The 21708-nt window shown below is 28.6% G+C and overlaps 2 protein-coding genes across 4 annotated transcripts; one reads left to right on the top strand and one right to left on the bottom strand.

Moving 5' to 3' along the window:
• Positions 1-729: 729 nt before the first annotated feature.
• On the bottom strand, positions 730-7447 carry LOC130671547 (uncharacterized). 2 transcript variants are annotated; one of them, XM_057475504.1, is made up of 5 exons: positions 7187-7424; positions 6255-6352; positions 5963-6167; positions 5409-5888; positions 730-1232 (listed from the first exon to the last, which is right to left on the bottom strand). In XM_057475504.1, the coding sequence occupies exons 1-5, from the start codon at positions 7272-7274 to the stop codon at positions 1108-1110; spliced, it is 996 nt and encodes a 331-aa protein (XP_057331487.1). In that variant the 5' UTR covers positions 7275-7424; the 3' UTR covers positions 730-1107. The 2 variants fall into 2 exon arrangements, with proteins under 2 accessions (XP_057331487.1, XP_057331486.1); XM_057475503.1 differs by lacking the exon at positions 730-1232 and adding an exon at positions 4633-4935 and having other exon boundaries at positions 7187-7447.
• LOC130671545 (uncharacterized) lies at positions 1642-5110 on the top strand. 2 transcript variants are annotated; one of them, XM_057475502.1, is made up of 3 exons: positions 1642-2505; positions 2652-4515; positions 4880-5110. In XM_057475502.1, exons 2-3 carry the CDS (start codon positions 2765-2767, stop codon positions 4881-4883), a joined length of 1755 nt encoding a protein of 584 aa, XP_057331485.1. In that variant the 5' UTR covers positions 1642-2505; positions 2652-2764; the 3' UTR covers positions 4884-5110. The 2 variants fall into 2 exon arrangements, with proteins under 2 accessions (XP_057331485.1, XP_057331484.1); XM_057475501.1 differs by having other exon boundaries at positions 1643-2574.
• Positions 7448-21708: the final 14261 nt, after the last annotated feature.

The raw sequence follows: 21708 nt of genomic DNA on the forward strand, positions 1-21708 counted from the left end.
TCAAATTTTTCGAACAATTATTTTAGCCGGAATAAAAAATTAATTGTTTAATGCCAAAAACCCCGTGTTATTCAAATGGGAAACTTACATCGCTGTGCGGCATGGGTTAAAATTGAGATAGAGACCTGAAACTTTGAGGATTTTTTTTTATTATTTATTTCGAACCACATGAGCCTCTGGGAGCATAAAAATTTGAAAATGTCCAAAATAAGGACCACCCTAATATATATATATATATATATATATACATACATATATAAATTTTTCAACGAAGGGTATTTTTGAACTCTACTCAAGTAATTATGATAGTTTATGACGAAATTCCTTGAAAAGTCGACCATGAGGACAAATACAATAGTTAGATTTTTAAAAAAATCTACCTAAAAATCCGAAAATGACTATAATAAGAACCACCCTAATAAATATATAAGTATATTAACAATATTTGAATCGCGGATTAAGAATCTCGGATTGAAAAACTGATCTTCAACCTTAGTAAAAATGAAAAAAAGAGCCGCTTTCGTTTTAAACTAAGCGCGAGCTAGCGAAAACTCAGGGAAGTGCTGAAAATTTTCGAAAAATCTACCTTTCAATCTGGCTGCCAGATGGCATTTTTCTTAATAATTGGAATGTGAAATAATATTATGCTTAAATGTAATCTTCGTTTTTTTTTATTTTGTGTGTTTATTATTATTATTATTATTATTAATTTTTTTGATATTTTGAAAGTTTCTATTTGAAAAAATTTATTCTCATTTAATTAATAAAATAATTACAATTACAGTGTATCGTATTACAGATGAAAAATTAAAAAATAATTTAATCTTAAAAACGAAATGAAAGAAATAAGTTGACGTTTAAAAAGAAGTAACAAATAATTTTGTTTGTAACTTAGAAGACAATGAATAAATATTAAATCGAATAATTCATGTAAATCGGTAACGCAATAAAAATAAAAAATTAAATTATTTATATAAATTTCACTTTTTGTTCGTGCTGATTAAATGTTGCACATGGATTAAAGAAAAGAGCAGCTTATTTTCATACAGTTAATAGCGTGTTAATATATGAAATCAATGGCTAATTGTTTAATTTATAAGCCAAAACTCATTGTAAAATTTCATTTGACTCGCCGTTGGTTGCTATCTTGTACTTTGTTTGTTGCTGTACAAAGCTATACATAGTTTGAAGGGGTACATGAAGTAATTCCACAATTTTTATAAAATTTGGCTCTAAAAAATGTTGAATGATTTAAAATGTTCTTTAATTTGAATGTAAAAAAGTTATATATCGCGTAACAAAAGCCAAAAGGGTGTATAAAATTTTTTTTTCTAATCACCTGTCAATCATACTCTAAGCTAGAAAATCAAAAAAAAATGTCGAAGCCCAAAAAGCGTAATATTCATTCAATCTGATTTTATTACAATATAAATGTTTAATTTTAATGCTGAACTAAATGGATTTTAGTTTTAAATGAAATTAAAAAAAAAAAAAAATGAAATTGTTTCAATGCAAGGTTGAATATATATATTATCATTGTAATCATTTTTCAAATCATTCAAACGTCTTGAGTTTTTTTATTTTAGAAGCATTTAAAAGAGTTCATTTTTTCTTCATTTGAATCACACAAAATAACTATACTGAATTTCGTTCAATTTTTCACCTTTCATATTTATTCTGACATTGTTTCATTGATAAGGTAAACGCCCCTATACCCACTCACTTTTCATTGGAGTGAGATTAAATCACTCAATATAAATGATTAAATAAAATGAAAAACCATATTTTTTTTTATATTTATTTTTTATAGTTTTAAATATTAGAATAAAATTTTAGTTTGAATAATAATGTTGACAATTAATTATTATTAATTTTTTAAATAAGGTCCTTGAGTGTACCCATAGTCGCTCACTAAAAGTTGTGATGTACCATTACTCGATCAATGCATGGCCCTATAGTCGCTCAAAGACAATATCAATTAAACTGTGATAAGTTTATTGATTTGGAAAATAATTTATAAATTATATTACTTTATTCTTTCGTAATATAAATTTTCATGAATTTCAAAAATTTATTTAATAAGATATAGTTATAACAATTCGTAAAAAATTTGACGTAACCTAAATTTAATGTAACGAATGAACGTTAAAATAAAAAATGCCCGGCTGAGCGCGATTTTAAAAACAGTTACTTAATTTAAAATTATAATCTATTATAAAATAATGTGGTACATCATATTTTAATATATTTAGATTCACAAATAATTACTTATCAATAATAATTTTTTCAGTTGAAATTTTTTGTTATAAAAATTATAAAAAACGCATTAAGGGGTTAGGGGTAGTCAGAATTTTCAAAAAATCGATTTTTTTTTTTTTGCATTTTCTTAAAGTATAATATTTTAAAAATATTGTGTGAAAATTTGAAGTGAATCCGACAAATTCTTTTCGAGTTATTTAACAATGACCAAAGGACGCTCGGGTGCTACGTGGCATTCGAGAGCAGGTAGCTAGAAACAGCTGCAAGCAACCGACTTTTCGGGTTTCATTGTCATGAATATCTCCCCATTTTAATGTATTTATAATTATATATATATATATATATATATATATATATATATATATCCTTCTACATATATTCACAATTTGTAGGTAGTACAAGAACTGAAAAATAATTTTTGGTTGCCAGTATACCTGTAGTCGTTGCACTGATCAGTCGATAGTTTTGTGATAAATTATTTCTCAAGTGAATTAAATTATTAACCATGGGACGTGATTCTAGAAAGGTTTCAAGAGAACTTCGGAGTTCTGAAAAAATTAATAAGTCGCGTTCAGTCAAAAGAAAGAATGTTTTTAATCCGAAAACAGCCGAACGTGATGAAAGTATTCAGAGTACATCTTCTAAAAAATTAAAACAAAACACTGAAGATGATGTACCTGAAGACAGCAGTACTGAATTTCGAATAATAAATTTTATTCAGGTATTCACTGCAATTTCTGCTCTTATAAAATGTAAAAAATGTGATGGAAATGTAGTGTTTCAAACAGCAAGTACACGTGGGCTGGGATTCAAAATTGTAGTTGCATGTAATAACTGTGGAAATGAATATATTCCTTCCTGTTCTTTCGTTGGGCATTCTTATGAAATAAACAGACGTTTCATTTTTGTAATGAGAATACTAGGAATAGGATACGAAGGATTGTGCAAGTTTTGCGGCCTGATGGACATGCCGTCTTTTTTAGATAAATCTACGCATACAATTTTACTGAAACAGATTTTGAATTGTAGTAAAGCCGTCGCAGAAACCTTCATGACGAAAGCTGTGAATGAAGAAAAGCAAGCAATGCCAACAACTGAAAATGAAGATATAAATCATCTAACTGTATCGGGAGATGGAACCTGGCAAAAACGGGGATATACATCGTCATTTGGAGTTTCTTCTATAATTGGCTATTTTACTGGAAAGATTCTTGACATAAACATTAAAAGTGCATATTGTAAGCTATGTGAGTATTGGAAAAAAAAAACAAATACTGTTGAGTTCGAGGAATGGTATCAATCGCATGAAGATGTGTGTTCTGCTAATCATCAAGGGTCTTCTGGGAAAATGGAGGTGGATGCGATGGTCGAAATGTTTTCGTATTCTGAAACTAAATATGGAGTTAAGTATGCCAACTATATTGGTGATGGTGACTCCAAGACCTATTCAGGAATTATAAAATCAGATCCTTACGAAAATACAACTGTAAATAAAAAGGAATGTATAGGGCATGTCCAAAAGCGGATGGGGAGTCGATTACGTACGCTGAAGAGTAAACAAAAAGGTCTTGGTGGTCGAGGTAAGCTCACAGGAAAATTAATAGACAAACTAACTGTGTACTATGGTTTAGCAATACGCCGGCATTGTGATTCTATTGAAAATATGAAATCTGCTATAATGGCAACCTTTTATCACTACGGCTCGAGTGATGAAAAACCGAATCATGATATGTGTCCAAAAGGCGAAGAATCTTGGTGCTCTTACCAGCGCGCTGAAGCAAGAGGAGAGCTTGATACCTTTTCTCACGATTATTCTCCTTTACCTTCTGATGTTTTAAAAGCTATCAAGCCTATATACGAAGATCTTAGTAATGAAAATTTACTTTCAAGATGTGTAGGTGGATTCAATCAGAATAATAATGAAAGCTTTAACCAACTAGTATGGAAAATATGCCCAAAAACGGTAAATACTAGTTTTACTATCGTACAAATAGCTGCATACGTTGCTATGTGTATATTTAATGAGGGTATAAATTCATTATTAGTCTTGATGAATACACTAGGACTTAATTGTGGGCCTAATTCTCATCGGTATGCAGAAAGAATGGATGCTGCACGTATCAAAGTAGCAGATAAGCGCGCTAATGATAACACCCGAGAAGGTCGATTGCAACGTAGGCACCAGCAAATCGATATTTTGGAAGCTGCTATGTCGGCTGAAGAGCTATTATATGGTCCAGGAATAGATGACTCAGTGTAAGTTATTAAATAATTCTTATAATTCGACATAAATCCATAGCAAAACTTTAAATGCGTTTTTCTCAAAACTATGTTTTCTGAACTGGTGATCACTGTAACTTAAAAACTGCTCGGTAGATTTCAATAAAATTTATTGTACTTTTGAAATACATTAAAAACTCGTGCCTGATCGAAGGATTTTTTTTTTTTTTCAAAATTTCGATTTTTTTTTAACAATAAACTGTCGGTTTTTTTCTCGAAAATTTGAAAAAAATTTCCTGAGGCCGCCATTTTGTTAATTTCGAAAAAAAAAAAAAAAGCTTCGATCAGGCACAAGATTATCTATTAATAAAACTAATTTTTCTTGTCCGATTGATTTTAGATGAATCTCCAAGGACTTATGATGATCACCGCAAAGGACTTCGGGAGGAACGGGCTCTACAAAAACAGCGATAACTTTTTGAATTATTAATTTTTTTTTTTGAAATTTTCGTGAAGTCAAATCGAAACGTGTTCTAATAAAGCTATGTTTTTATTTTTGTCAAATAAAGTAATTAACTACAAAAAAAAAATTATTGAAAATCATCATTTTTTCATACCCCTGAGTACCCCTAACCCCTTAAACAGTTAAAGTGAGCGACTAATGGTACGGAGCGGGTATAGGGGCTTTTACCTTATAGCATTTTTTTCATGTTTCGTAATAAAAAACAAATTTTTTTTATACGCTTTTTTGGTGTTAGTAATTCAAAAAATTTTTTTTTATTGATCTTGACGTTTTAAACGATTTTGAGTTAAATAGCAAAAAAAAAAATTTTATACGCCCTTTTGACACAAAACTATCTAATTGCTGTAGTACGCCGTTTTCGCATTTGTTACGCGATAATTTTTAATTAAATAAACATTTTTCTTACCATTTTCCGGCGTTATATATCCGTGTCTAATTAAAAAATCAAGGGCGACAGGAATGGAAGTTGTTTTAAAATGAGGTGAAAGTATCCTCTCTAAGCATTCATTAACCGGTAATAATTCAAATGTTTCAACTTCACCATCACTGTTACTTGGTACAAAATCTACTGGTAATTCGAGATCATAAACGAATTCTGTATTTGGAAATAACCCTCTTTCGCTTTCGAAAAAAAGTGAAACACAACCAGCGCTTTTAAGTTTCGTCAATAAATTTGATGGAATACTTCCCTCTTCACCTGCTTCTTTTATTGCAGTCTCATTAATCCCAAAACCAACGCTTAGTCCACCACTAATCATATTGTCCCAATAACCGGGCCATGTTTGTTTACTAGGGCTACGTTTTTGTAGCCAAATAGACAGACCTTTTACGGGATCCATCACATATCCATTGATATCTACACCATATTTTCGAATTCCAAATAAACCTAAATTGAATGGTTATAAAAATTTATAAATATGATTTAATTGTTTTAAAATAATTTTATAAGCTAATATTTACAAGTCGCAGAGCGATCCATCTTGAAGAGAGGAGGAGTATTGAATTGAGCTCGAACATCATAATATTCTTCTCTCCAGCCTCTTAAAGTAATAAATTTTTCACCAGCTCTCCATTCTTGTAATACTTCATTTACTCTTGCACTTCTCTCTGCATATCCTCTGAACGCAGGATTAAGTTGTACACAATCAGGTTGAACTTGAAATACCTTTAAATTTATTAAATTTCCCATATTATTTTTTTTTTTTTATTGAATAATATAATTTTAATATAACTGAATGATTTAAAGATATACTTGAGGGTAATTTAAGAGTTCTTTCATTACATCAGGTCTGACAAGACCCACTTGTTGACCATCGACAATGAATGCTCTGCATTCACCAGCACGAAAGCCTTAAATATTTAAATAAAAAATTTGAAATTCCTTTTTTTATATAATTTTAATGCAACTACATACGATAGATTCGAATTAATTAAGAGATCACTCATTACAAATTCTCAATCATATATTGATTTCAACCTTGACTAAACTTTTGATAAGTAAAATCATGTATCATCAGTACAGCAAAATTTTTTTTGTCCTTCCAAACCACAAAACGATACAGTTTATTAGTAAGTATTCATGCAAATTATTATTATCCCTAAGGCCACATAAATAAATTAAAAATAGAATAAAGTTCTGTGATAAAAGAGGATTTAGTATGAAAAATAACGATCCTGAAGTTAGCAGACAATTAAAAATTTTCGGATTTTTTTTTTCAACAAATAAATTATAAAAAAAAACATTAAAAATATGCACATGTAGAAAATTTAATAAACTATAGGTGTAATTTTTCAAAATATTTTTTTTTTGTAGTTAATCGTTTTTAAAAAAATTCAAAAACTGTCAGACGTCTGCTAACTTCAGTATCATGAAAAATATTAGACGAAACAAATAAACTCAGAGATATTGTATTACAAAATATAAATGTGAAAGCAAATTTAAAAAATTCAATCATTCAATTATAAATAATAAAAGTAAAAATAATAATAATTGTACAAACATTGGATAAAAAATAAAAAATAATATGATTATTGTGGTTAAATAAAAGCAACATGAACTCGAAATCAATATTTTAACAAAGATAACAGAAAAAAACTCGTAATTTAATGAAAACTAGTATACGTTCACGAGTAATCAATAACAGATGAAAATTATTATTGCATGATAAACTTATAATAAAATACCTGATAAATAAAAGCAGTTAAACTTGTTGGCAATTTTAAGCAGCCGTGACATTGGTTCAGTATCAATATCGGCCATGATGCTCGTCATAGTTTGTCGTCACGTCTCGGTTCTTGCCCGTCAATCTCCGTAAATTTATGTCCCTGTATAATATAATACCATTTTTTGGCAATCCACGATAATCACACCTACGTATGTATCGTATGTATAGACATATCTGACGAATGCTGGCGTATTATACATACACACCATACACAGCCCTCTCCAATAGTAATTTAGCTTTAACGGAATGATTTTAAGCGCCACCTAAGGTTTATAGTCCACCCGCTGTAGCTGTTGCGGGTGCCACCGGTGCCACACTTCCATCCTAAAAACATTTCCGGAAAAGTACTGGATATATTAGACCACAATTTTAATCAAGTGCTTAATCTAAATGACGGAGATTCTAGAAAGTTAACTTGAATAATTAGTCTACCAAATGATACTGACAATATCAGACATTAAAAAAATTTATTCCTTTTGAATAACTAAAGAAAATACTTATAGGCCGGTATTCATAGTCACCTGAGATGCTAAATAACATGGGTGAGGTGATCTTAAGGCTGGGCCGCACCTATAGTGAGGCTACTGAGAGCTTGCTCATCATTTAATGGTGGGGGTATGGGAATTGCATGCAAACTGAAGGGAACGCTCTCAGTAGCTCCAGTATAACGAAATCGGCTTGCAGGCAAAATCCCCACATCACATTCTGACCAGTGTATATTTCGCCTAAATACGTTTCCATGAAGCAACAAAATGCCCAAATCACACATAGCCAAAGTGACAAAATGTTGAAGTCACAAAATGCAAATGTTTCAATACGTTGGAATAAAAACACGCCCAAGTAACAATTCGACCAATTGAAAAAATGTCAAAGTTAAAAAATGCTGAAATCATACTTCGCAGAATTCATGATTCGTCAAAGTTATAAAATGCCCAGAAAAAAAAGGGAGGATAACTTCAGTCAATAATCTAGAATTCTACAGTAAAATTAGTATTATCATAACAGTAACCAGATAATAGATAAAAAAAATCAGCGGTAAATTTAAAAACAAGATAATTGTATATTATAATAATAAATAGTACTTTTGGAATTGAACAAGTAAATTTATTATCTTTTATATTTAATAAAAAATAAATTAATTAAAACTAATTACAGTAATTTAAGTAAAAATTATTATTAAAAAAACAAAATGGTAAAAATAAATTATTTATTAAATATTTAATAAAAAAAATTGCTTGGCTTGGGATTAAAATTTTTTATTGAAATTTGAAAACAATTACTTACATTAATTACCAAGTCCAAATAAGACATAAATATCAAATATACATATTGTAACGAATGTGAAACTGATCTTTTAAATATTTGAATAGCTAGAAAACAAATGCCTTCTTCTCTTGTTTTATAGATTCGCGACAAAAGTCAGTCAGTCTTATATTGACAGTTAAACAGCAAATATTGTATCTCAATAAACTATATATTGCCCTTGCTTTCTTTTACTAGTGTTAATTGTGCCCGGGAAAAAATGATTTTGCCTAATCATATATGATTATATATGTTCATATATATGATCATATATGATTATATATAATCATATATGAAGTTATATATAATTATATATGACCCCATACATAATTAGATCTGATCATACCTGGCTGTTATAAGCCCATATATAAGTCTATAAATAATCAGATCTGATAATATATAAGTCTATATATAATTAGATCTGATCAGATCTGATTATATATAAGTCTATGTATAATTAGATATGATCATACCTGGCTGTTATGACCCCATATATAATCATACATAAGTCTATATATGATCAGATCTATTTATATATAAGTCTATATATAGTTAGATCTGATCATACCTGGCTGTTATGACCCCATATATAATCATGTACAAGTCTATATATGATCAGGTCTGATCATATATGAGTCTATATATAATTAGATATAATCATACCTGGCTGTTATAACTCCATATATAACCATATATGAGTCTATATATGATCAGATCTGATCATCTATAAGTCTATGAATAATTAGATATAATTATACTTAGCTGTTATAACCCCATATATGATCATATATAAGTCTATACATGATGAGATCTGATCAGACATGATTGATACAAACCCATATATAATTAGATATAGGCCTATGTATAATTAGATCTGATCAGACTTGACTGATATAAACCTATATGTAGTTATATATGTCTATGATTAAATCTGATCAGATTTCATTGATATGAAACCTATAAATATTTAAATATATATATATATATATATATATATATATATATATATATATATATATATATATATTATATATATATGACAATTTTTTAATATCAATGTTATTAAATTTTTATTCTGTCAACTATCAATCAAACTTAAATCCCCAATACTTAAAAAATGTTCAAAGGTTTCGGCAGTAATTTAAAAGTATAAAGTATTAATTTGATTATTTGAGTTAAGTAATGCCATAAACGTTTCTTAATTGTAAGTGTATAACAGACTAGAGGATCAGACTACAAACCATCGATAACCAAAGTTAAGCAACATCGGCGTTGGACATTAATTGGATGGGTGACCTCGTAGTAAAATAATTGTCGATGGTTAATAATTTTTTTTTTTTTTTTTTTATTTAATTTTAACCGACATTGATATTGATGAAGGCAATAAATCCTAATTGAACTACTTAATTAATAATTTACAGATATTCTAAATGAGATTCTAAAAATGACTATATTCGTTCATGCATGATTATATATAATCATATATGATCATGTATAAACAGATCAAGTAATGTATGATCAGACCTGGCCAATTTTTGGATCTGATCATATATAGACAATTATGCATGATCATATATGATTAGGCAAAATCATTTTTTCCCGGGTGGTGTTATTATTTCTAATATAAGTGTGTTATCATTGTAGTGTATAAGTGATATTAATTTAAGATACCAATCACTACCCTCGCAGATTTGAATCACGGTGGAAACAACGTGGAAGTGTAAACACCGTGGATCCACCGTGGTTACACGGTGGGTTTGTTCCATTTTACCACCGGGTATACACAGTGTTCCCACTGTGATTACGCGGTGTACCCACCGTGATTCCACGGCGGCTTTGTGCTATTTCACCACCGTGGTTCCACGGTGTATCCACCGGGTAATCACAGTGAAAACACCGTGTATACACGGTGGCAAAGCCACCGTGGAATCACGGTGGATACACCGCGTAATCACAGTGGTACAATGAAACAAACCCACTGTGTTTCCACCGTGATTCAAATCTGCGAGGGTACAATTTGGTGTCAGAAGTGCGCGTAACCTTCGTGTGTACTTACAAATATAAAATAAAAATAACTGTCAATATATCGTGACGCGATGGGAAAAGAAAAAGTTTGAAACGATCGTGTTTTTAATATTAAAAAAAGACGTAAATTCAGTGATCAATTAAACGAGTTTAGTGAAAACATATTTTTTTAAATTTGTGATAAAGTGCGCGTGTGAATTTAAATAAATTTAGTGATGAATTAAATAAGTTTTATGAATATATGTTATTATATTAAAGTGCGTGTAGTAAAATAAGTAAATAAGTAATATAAATAAATACGGTCATGAATGAATTAAAATTTGTGAATATATTTTATAATATAGATTTCAAGTGCGTGTAATAATTTAAACGAATTCAGTGATTAAATAATTAAGTTTTGTGAAAATATTTTTCTTAATCGGTGTAAAAGTGCGTATTTGAATTTATATGTGTGATGTACTATATATAAAAAAAAAAAAAAAAAATCGTGATTAATAAATTAGCGTTGTGAAAATATTTCTATTAATTTGTGTTAAAGTGCGGGTATGAGTAATTACGTGTGTGATAAAAATATAAAATAATAGTGATCAAAATATTAAACGTCGGGTAATCTTATTTTTTTTTTCAACAAAACAGTGAAGCCGGAAGAATATATTATTAGCATCAATTGAGGAGTTATGGACAACTCGAAATTCAGAAAAGATAAGTATCATTATTTAATAATAATAGTAGTTAGGTAAAATTAAAATAAAAGAAACATCATTTTATCAAACATAAACTAACTAAAAATATCGTGACATCTAAGCGCTCTTTTGTTTTGTAATCGATTGACGTAATTAATAAACCGGGTATATTTAATGATTTTGTGTTGAAGAACAATAGATAAAAAATTTTGTATAGATAGTCATTTTTGAAAATTTTTATCTGGGCTATATATAATATACCTCAAGTATTTATCGAGTTAATAAATATACACTGTAAGAAATAAGGTACTGACATCAAACTCTCTAAGAGTTTGACAAATTTCCTCTTCAGTGAAACCAAATTCGTTTGAAGTAACGAAAACTAGTTTGTCTTAAGAAAATCATTTTTATTGAATGAAAATCTCTACTCGATTATTAGAAATTGATTAAGCGTTTATATTAAAGTTTTTAAGTTTGACCGTAATTAAATTAACATTTAAACGAATAGTAAAATATATTTTAATTAAAGTTTGAATGTACTTGATTTAAAAATAAAAAATTGTTGAAGCAAACTTTTCAATTTTTAGAAATTTAACTGAAACTTTTGAAACGTTGAGTTTGACAGCTTCACATGTTTCAATGAAACAAAAGGAGTTTCCTATAATACCGAACGTGTCGTGTCAACCGACGAGTTTCTTGGAGAGAGAATCCAACGAGGTTGTAGGAATAATTTGACGCTCTCACATTAAAACTGAAAAATATTCGACAAGAATATAAATGTAATCGTTACAAAATATCGAACTATATTTGAATGAAAGTCTTTATATTATCGGTTAAATAAAAAAATTTATTTATAAAAAGAGTCACATATTTATCACGTTTAGATCAATGTATAAGCAATTGACTGTATATATCCATTCAATATGAGAACAAAGTCCTAGAAGCACAACTAAACTCAAACTTCCTACTGGTCCCGTAGCGTAGCGGTAAAGCGCCTGACTCTCGCGCGTAAGGTGCTAGGTTCGATTCCTCCGGATACTAATTCTACGATTATTTAATTTTTCACTAAAAACTGAGTATGTCAGAACTATTTGTAAAGTGTAATGTATGTAATACAATAATAATAATAATATAATGTAATTGTCCCAATACTTAATATAAAAAAGTGATAATAATACTAATAGTAATAATAATAATAATAATAAAAATAAAATCAAAAATAAAAAAATTAGTAAGAAAAAAAAATTGTTTTTAAATTAATCATTGATGAAATAATTAAAGGCAATATTCACTTGATGCAGATTAATGTTTTTTTGGATCAATGCAATACAGCAACTTGAAACAATTCGATTTTTTATTGTATCAATTGCAAGGACAGTTTCAACGGACCTACAAAAATATTACTTTCAACACTAAAATTCATTTGCTTTAATAAAATTTTGACTTAACTGAAAATTGATACCTTCAATCACCTAACAATTTACTTTGAGTGAAATTTTTAATTATTCTATATAAAACAAAAATCATTATTGTATCAACAGTTTCAATGACTTGAACTAATTTCTATTTTTTTTTAAATGAAAAAAGTTATTGAGTTATATCAAATACTATAGAGTTAGTTCAAACGACTTGGTTCCTTCCCTCAAGAAACTCTCAGTTGAAGCAAAATATACTGTCAAACGTAGAGGGCGGTAGACTCAATCGCTTGACGCGCTTGGCTGTATCCAAACGCACGGAGTACTTGAACCAAACGAATCTGGTTTGACGTCAGGAATCTTTTTTTACAGTGTAGTTTTATACGGATGAAAAGGAAAGTTTTATGAAACTGCTGAGATTACTATCATGAGTTAAATTAAAAAAGAAAAAAGTCGATATTAACGGAAATAATTGAAAAATTTATTTACTTCAATGCGATTGGGAGGGTCGACCCTGATTAAAAAAATGTATTTGGCAGGATTAAAAAGGATTAAAATTTTAATACTTTCAAATCCTGCTAAATACTGTAAATCCTTTTTCAAAATTCACGATGAATCATATTAAATACTTTTTAATACTAAAATAATCGAAAGGAGTAGAAGGATTTGAAAGGATTTAACTAGCATTTGAAATTTCTAGTTCTATTGAATACTTTTTGATCCTGAAATAATGTTTTTATTTCGTTATCTTTTTAGGATATAAAAGGATTCAACCAGTATTTAAAATTTTTAATGCTATCGAATACTTTTTAATCCTGAAATAAAGTTTTTATTTCAATATCTTTTTAGGATATAAAAGGATTCAACTAGCATTTGAAATTTCTAATGCTATTGAATACTTTTTAATCCTGAAATAATATTTTTATTTCGTTATCTATTTAGAATATGAAAGGATTCAACCAGTGTTTGAAATTTCTAATGCTACTATTTCTAATACTTTTTAATCCTGAAATCATGTTTTCATTCCGTTATCTTTTTAGGATATAAACGAATTTAATCAGTATTTGAAATTTCTAATGCTACCGAATACTTTTTAATCCTGAAATAATGTCTTCATTCCGTTATGTTTTGAGGATATAAACGGATTTAACCAGTATTTGAAATTTTTAATGCTATTGAATACTTTTTAATCCTGAAATAATGTTCTCATTCCTTTATCTTTTTAGGATATAAACGGATTTAACCAGTATTTGAAATTTTTAATGCTATTGAATACTTTTTAATCCTGAAATAATGTTTTTATTTCGTTATCTTTTCAGGATATAGAAGGATTTAACCAGTGTTTTAAATTTCTAATGCTACCAAATACTTTTTAATCCTGAAATAATATTTTTATTTCATAACCTTCTTAGGATATAGAAGGATTGAACCAGTATTTAAAATTTCTTATGCTACCGAATACTTTCTAATCCTGAAATAATTTTAATATTTCGTTATCTTTTTAGGATTAAAAAGTATTTAAAAGTATTTAACAGTTTAAATCATTTCAAATCCTGTTAAATCATGTTTTCAGGATTAAATAGTATTTAACAGAATTAAAAAATTTGAATCATGTTAAATCCTTCTGAATCATATTTTCAGGATTCGATAGCATTTATAAGGATATAAATTTTTTTAATCCTGTCAAATACTTTTGTTTAATCAGGGTTTAGATAAGAGCATCATCCGGATGTCAAATCGGAAATTATCTTTATGTTAGTGTTTAAGTTGTTCTAAGGATATTTATTACTTATTTATGCTTGTAACTGTTAAATCTTTATAAATAAAACTCCTTTTTGAAACGAACGCATTCGGAACTAAATATTTAATCTGTTACTTCATGCTATTCAATACTATATATACTCAAGACTGAGTTATAAGAAAAATTATTTTATTAAATACTAGAAAATTAAAAGAATTCGATATTTATAAAAAAAAAATTTTTGCCTTCATTTGTAAATCATCAAGTTTTCTTAATTTAAGAATATTTTATTTTAAATTATGATAAATAATAAATATTTACTGTTGAAATATTAATCTAAATGATGTTCTTTTTATTTTTTGCGATAGTTTAAATTCAATTTATACAGTTTTGAAAAAAAGTTATTCAATTTTTTTATTAATTTATTTTTATTTACAGATAATACAGGTAAAGTTTCGCTCGGAAATTCCTAAAATAGCTAAATTTTTAATAATTAAAATACATATGTGCCCAAATATTTGATAAACTTACAGATAATTATAGGAGCATTTATGAAATAATTGATATTATTTTTTTTTTAATTTCATTTCTATCGATTAATGACATTAAAAATTCTAATTTTGATTTTGAAATTGGATCAATGATAGATGTACCGTATCAGATCACTATCAAAGTAGAGTTGAATCATGGAGAAAACACTAATAATTTTCTGTGAAAATATCATAGAGTCACAGTGCTAATACTACTAGGTCTCCATGGGATCACAGTAAAATCATGGTAAAACCACTATGAACTGACTGTGAAACTATTGTGAAGCCGCAGAGTTGACACCATCAGATTACTATGGAATCACAGTGAATTCTTAGTGAAACCACGATCAACTTACTGCAAATCCATGGTAAAGCCTCAGTGTTACCATTGTCGGGTTACCATAAATCGATACCCTCACAAATTTGAATCACGGTGGAGACACGGTGGGTTTGTTCCATTTTACCACTGTGATTACGCGGTGTATCCACCGTGATACCACGGTGGCTTGACCACTGTGTATACACGGTGTTTCCACTGTGATTACGTGGTGGATACACCGTGGAACCACGGTGGTGAAATAGCACAAAGCCACCGTGGAATCACAGTGGATGCACCGCGTAATCACAGTGGAAACACCGTGTATACACAGTGGTCAAGCCACCGTGGAATCACGGTGGATACACCGCGTAATCACAGTGGATACACTGTGTATACCCGGTGGTGAAATGGAACAAACCCACCGTGTAACCACGGTGGATCCACGGTGTTTACGCTTCCACGGTGTTTCCACCGTGATTCAAATCTGCGAGGGTAGTTCATCGACAGTAAGATTATCATGAAACTATAGTAAATTAAGCGTAAGCCTACGAAAGAATCACAAGTGAAATCACAATGGAACTACCATAAAATTACTGTAAAATTACTACAGAACCACAGTGACGAAATGGCACAAAATGACTGTGAATTCACTATGAAATTACCGTCAATACACAGTAAACTCACGGTAAAATTGATTTCACTGTGATTTCACTGTGATTTTACAGTAACTCCAAATCCGCGAGGGAACATTTTTCATAATAATCTTCAAGTATATTCAACTAGAGATAATTTAATCATTTTAAAACACAGCTGTATAAACTATTAGTAATAATTTGTAACAAACGCAGATGATATGAAAACGGACTTTGACTTTCAAATAAATAACTTTTCTTAGAAATTTACATCAGCCGAGGATTAAATCCCTTCTCGCGCTCGACGCATGGGTCTCATGCCCAATCGCCTCGCGCTGATAAGCAACGACGAGTTCAATGACCATTGACTGTGAACTCTGATCAACAATTCAACCCGGCTTAATAACTCTCAATCCCACTATTTTTGATGATTAGAATACCTTATAAAAACCCTCGCTCTCCGAGCAGGAACACTCTTAGAGACTTACACACTTAGACACTTAGACTCTTATACGCTTACTCTCTTAAGCTTACACTTAGCGACACTCTTAGCCAGACTCTGAACACCAGATCTTTGATATCAGAGCTTATTAAACTATCAACCCTCGCGGTTTTGCGAATGCCGTAAAAATGCCGTAAATTTTCGGCATTTATACACATGCCGTAAATTTACCGTAATAATTTGGTAATAATATGGTTATATTGGCCAGTTTTTTTGCTGTACTTATACTGTAGAGTTTCCAGATTATTATAGTAAAATTACTAAAAAAATGCCGAACTTTTACCAAAAAAATGCCGTAAAAAAAACTATAAAAATGCCGAACTTTTACCGAAAAAATGCTATATAAATACCGCAATAATGCGATAATTTTATAATAATAAAATCGTATTTTTTTGGTAATTATACCGTAGATATCCTGCAATTTTGCCAGATTTATCCTGATATAATGAAAAATTGTAAAAAATTTGGTTTTATTTTATATTTGCTTCTGCGGTTAAAATCATCGAAAATGTGCAAAGTGTAAAATTTTATATTTTATTATATTAGTTCACACATTTCTTATTGAAACAAAAGAATGTAAGTGAAAATAAGAATCCGGGAAAATTGAGGTTTTCAATTTTCTTAAGTTTGTTTGTATAGATACACATACAATTAGTATCAACTTTCGAATAAGCGATTTGGCATAATGGTTAACAGATCAGGCTTTAAATCATTAGGACCCGGGATCGAGCCCACGAGTTAGCGGGTTTTTTTTTTTTTTTTTTTTTCATGACAGTTATTGTACATATAACCTTATAATGTTATATATAATTATATATAATTAAATAAAATTTTATATAATTATATATAATTTTTGTTCCGGGTAGAACGGTTTAATGCTGCAAAAATGCCGAAAATATGCTGTATAATTACGGTTTTAATGCTGTTAAAATACTGTATTTTTTCTGTTTTATTACCGTAAATATTCTGAATTTTTTTCGTAAATTTTTGGTAGTAATGCGGCGAAAAAACTGGCCAAAATAACTTGAATAATACCATATTTATGCTGTATTTATACCGTATAATTCCGGTATTATTTCGGTATTTCCAAAACCGCGAGGGAAGTCCATAGTCATACCTTCTGTAAGTTTGACTATTGAACATACATCATTTGTATATTAAGTGTATACTTTCAATTTCTAAATTCTATAACTATCAATTGTGATAGTTATCAACTATAAAGTTATTGTTATATCTAAAATACAACCAGTTATTTCGGGTCGCCGTGAGGTGATTTGCTGTCGAGAACCCCCCTGATTAAACAAAAGTATTTGAAAGGATTAAAAAAATTTATATCCCCGGGAAAAAATGATTTTGCCTAATTATATATAATTATATATGATTATATATGGAATATATATAATTATATATGGTATTATATATAATTATATATGGTTATATATAGACCTATATATAAGTATATATAGCCTTATATATAATTAGACCTAATTATACCGGGAAAAAATGATTTTGCCTAATTATATATGATTATATATAGAATATATATGGTTATATATAGACCTATATATAAGTATATATAGTCTTATATATAATTAGACCTAATTATACCGGGAAAAAAATGATTTTGCCTAATTATATATGATTATATATAGAATCTATATGGTTATATATAGACCTATATATAAGTATATATAGCCTTATATATAATTAGACCTAATTATACCGGGAAAAAAATGATTTTGCCTAATTATATATGATTATATATAGACCTATATATAAGTATATATAGCCTTATATATAATTAGATCTAATTATATCCCGGGACAAAATTATTTTGCCTAATTATATATGATTGTATATGGAATATATATAATAGTATATATAATAGTATATACCTATATATAGTTATACATAGGTCTATATATGATTAGATCTGATTAGACCTGACCTATATAGACCCATATTTAGTAATTTTTATTATATTTTAGATCTTTAGATTTATATATAATCAAATAAAAATTAATTATTTATATATATATATAAGTTAATATTTTATTTATAGAATATATTTAATTTCTCTAATATATTAGTAAAAATGACTCTAGTAATTTACGTTTGTAAGTACTAATAGTCTAATGACATGATTGTATTATCTATCTATAAATACATAATAAAATGTTATATAACAAAAATAAATATATGTAGTAGCACAGTCGTTAATTATACTCTGTATTTATATTTTGAGGGAAATATAATTTGTTATGAATAATTGCAAACGTATAATTAAATAATAAACTTCCCTCTGAATACTTCAATATTAATCGTACATGAACATACGTAATTGTACATAAATTACACATAATCATATATATGATTAAACCCGCCTAATTTTCGGATCTAATTATATATAAAATATGATATATATGTATTATACATAATCATATCTAATTATATATGAGTATATATAACTTATATATGATTATATATAATTAGACCTGGCCAATTTTCAGATCTAATTATATATAACGTATTATATATAATCATATATAACCTATATATAATTATATATGAATTATATATAATTAGACCTGGCCAATTTTTAGATCTAATTATATATAAGGTCTTATATATAATTATATATAATTAGGCAAAATCATTTTTTCCCGGGTCCTTATGAATGCTATCGAATCCTGAAAATATGATTCAGAAGGATTTAACATGATTCAAATTTTTTAATTCTGTTAAATACTATTTAATCCTGAAAACATGATTTAATAGGATTTGAAATGATTTAAACTGTCAAATACTTTTAAATACTTTTTAATCCTAAAAATATGATTCAGGATTAAAAAGTATTCAATAGCATTAAAAATTTCAAATACTGATTAAATTCGTTTATATCCTAAAAAGATAACGGAATGAAAACATTATTTCAGGATTAAAAAGTAATCGGTAGCATTAGAAATTTTAAATTCTAGTTGAATCCTTTCATATCCTAAAAAGATAACGAAATAAAAACATTATTTCAGGATTAAAAAGTATTCGGTAGCATTAGAAATTTCAAATGCTAGTTGAATCCTTTTATATCCTAAAAAGATATTAAAATAAAAACTTTATTTCAGGATTAAAAAGTATTCGATAGCATTAAAAATTTTAAATACTGGTTGAATCCTTTTATATCCTAAAAAGATAACGAAATAAAAATATTATTTCAGGATTAAAAAGTATTTAATAGCATTAGAAATTTTAAATGCTAGTTGAATCCTTTCAAATCCTTCTACTCCTTTCGATTATTTTAGTATTAAAAAGTATTTAATATGATTAATCGTGAATTTTGAAAAAGGATTTACAGTATTTAGAAGGATTTGAAAGTATTAAAATTTTAATCCTTTTTAATCCTGTCAAATACATTTGTCTAATCAGGGCCAATACCTAGAAATACTACAGAACTAGCTGAGCTCAACATCAACATCGTGCAGTGAAAACGTAACATAACAATTGATCGACCAGGTTATAATGTTTGGCAGTACTAAATTAATACTATTATTGTTTCTACAAAATAATACTATAAACAGTATACCCTCACGTGTTATATATCACGACTGCGCATTACTTTACGAGTTTTTCGAGCTTAGTTTGGAAGTCGATTTCTAATAGTGTGCATTAAAACTATTAAAAATCAACACGACAAAAAAATCTGGGCGTCGGTTGACCCTGCGGGCCAGCCCCAAAACTTCCCGCTGTTTTCGAGCTCTCCGAGCTCGAAAATTCTATTACCTGCGATTATTTTTTATGAGTTTTTCAAGCTCTACCAAGTTGCGTTTTTTTGCTAAAGTTTGACAAGTTAAGGATCGAAAATTGTTAATGAAGAAGCGGTTTTTTAATTTTTATTCTCGATTATATGAAATGAATGTATCGAGGATGAAATCAATGTCAGTGATCAATAGTATATGAAATATCTGAGAAAAACATTAAAAACTGGATTTTCTCAATTTTTTGCTGATGATATTTTTTAAACTAAAGAACAAGAGAGATGACATTAAATGATGATCGAAAGAGACTATAAACAGAAAGAGTTGGTTTGATTTCAGACACATTTAGTACATTACATTTTGATTTATCTGGAAATAATAAGATTTTATGTAATTTTTTTAACTTTTCAGCGCCGATATCTTTTGAACTAATGAACCGATTTTGACGTTTGAGGTGGCCATCAGCGCGATTTATTGAATTCTAAAGCTGATACAAATTTGAAATCGATCCGTTCAGCCGTTTCGGAGATAATTGGAAAAACCCGTTTTTCACCATTTCTTTCTCCAACGATATCTCTCGAATAAATCAATCGATTGAGATGGTTAAGGCGGCAATCGACGCGTTTCATCAAATTCTAGAGCTGATTAGATTTTGAAGTCGATCGTTTAAGTCGTTTCTGAGAAATCACTAAAAATCTAAAAAAAACAATTTTTTTTTTTTCGTAATTCGCCGATATTTTCGAGTCTACTTGATCAAATGATCGAAATTTTCAGGAAAGTTGACGGCCATCAAGCTCTTCCGATTGCTACCTTAACCATCTAAATCGGTTCATTAGTTAAAAAGTTACAAAGAGTTTACACACGCACACACACACACACACACACACACACACACACACACACACACACACACACACACACACACACACACACACACACACACACACAGATACATACATACATACACTCGGACATCATTCTGAAAATAGTCAGAATAGCTTCCTAGGACCTTAAAACGTCGACATCTGATGAAAACTCGATTTTCGAAAATCGGGGTGAAAACAATAACTTCCCGAATTTAGAAAATTTGGAATTTTCTTAGAGGGAAGTTAAAAAAACAAATCCTACCAAAAACAGATTATCTGTACAAAATCGCGCCAAGTACACGTTTAAAATTTCTCACCCATAAGAAAAACTTATTTTTTACAAAAAAAATAAATCAAATCGAAGAAATACCAAGTACCTTACATAATTCTAAATCTTGGAAAAAATTTTCATAAAATTGAGAGAAAAATTGAAAAAAAAATTTTCAATGTACTTGGTGTGTCTATAAACTGAAAAAAAAGCATGTCTCTTAATTTTATTAGAAATTAATTCGTATGCGAAATCAATTCTAGAAATTGATTTTGCTTGAATAAATTAAGTAACGAACACCAAGTACATTGAAATTTGTTTTTTTTTTTCAATTTTATGAAAATTTTTTCCAAGATTTCGAATTATATTAGGTACTTGGTATTTTTTCGATTTGATTTATTTTATTTGTAAAAAAGAATTTTTTCTTATTTGTAAAAAATTTTAAA

The sequence above is a fragment of the Microplitis mediator genome, chromosome 7, assembly GCF_029852145.1.
Source record: "Microplitis mediator isolate UGA2020A chromosome 7, iyMicMedi2.1, whole genome shotgun sequence".
Lineage (NCBI taxonomy): Eukaryota > Metazoa > Arthropoda > Insecta > Hymenoptera > Braconidae > Microplitis > Microplitis mediator.

Bases quoted from the DNA above. Each gene is read 5' to 3' on its own strand.
- LOC130671545 (XM_057475502.1), top strand. From the start codon at position 2,765: ATGGGACGTGATTCTAGAAAGGTTTCAAGAGAACTTCGGAGTTCTGAA.
- LOC130671547 (XM_057475503.1), bottom strand. From the start codon at position 7,274: ATGACGAGCATCATGGCCGATATTGATACTGAACCAATGTCACGGCTG. The intron at 6,353-7,186 runs GTATTTTATTAT...TAAATATTTAAG, and splicing joins TAACTGCTTTTATTTATCAG to GCTTTCGTGCTGGTGAATGC. The intron at 6,168-6,254 runs GTATATCTTTAA...ATAAATTTAAAG, and splicing joins AACTCTTAAATTACCCTCAA to GTATTTCAAGTTCAACCTGA.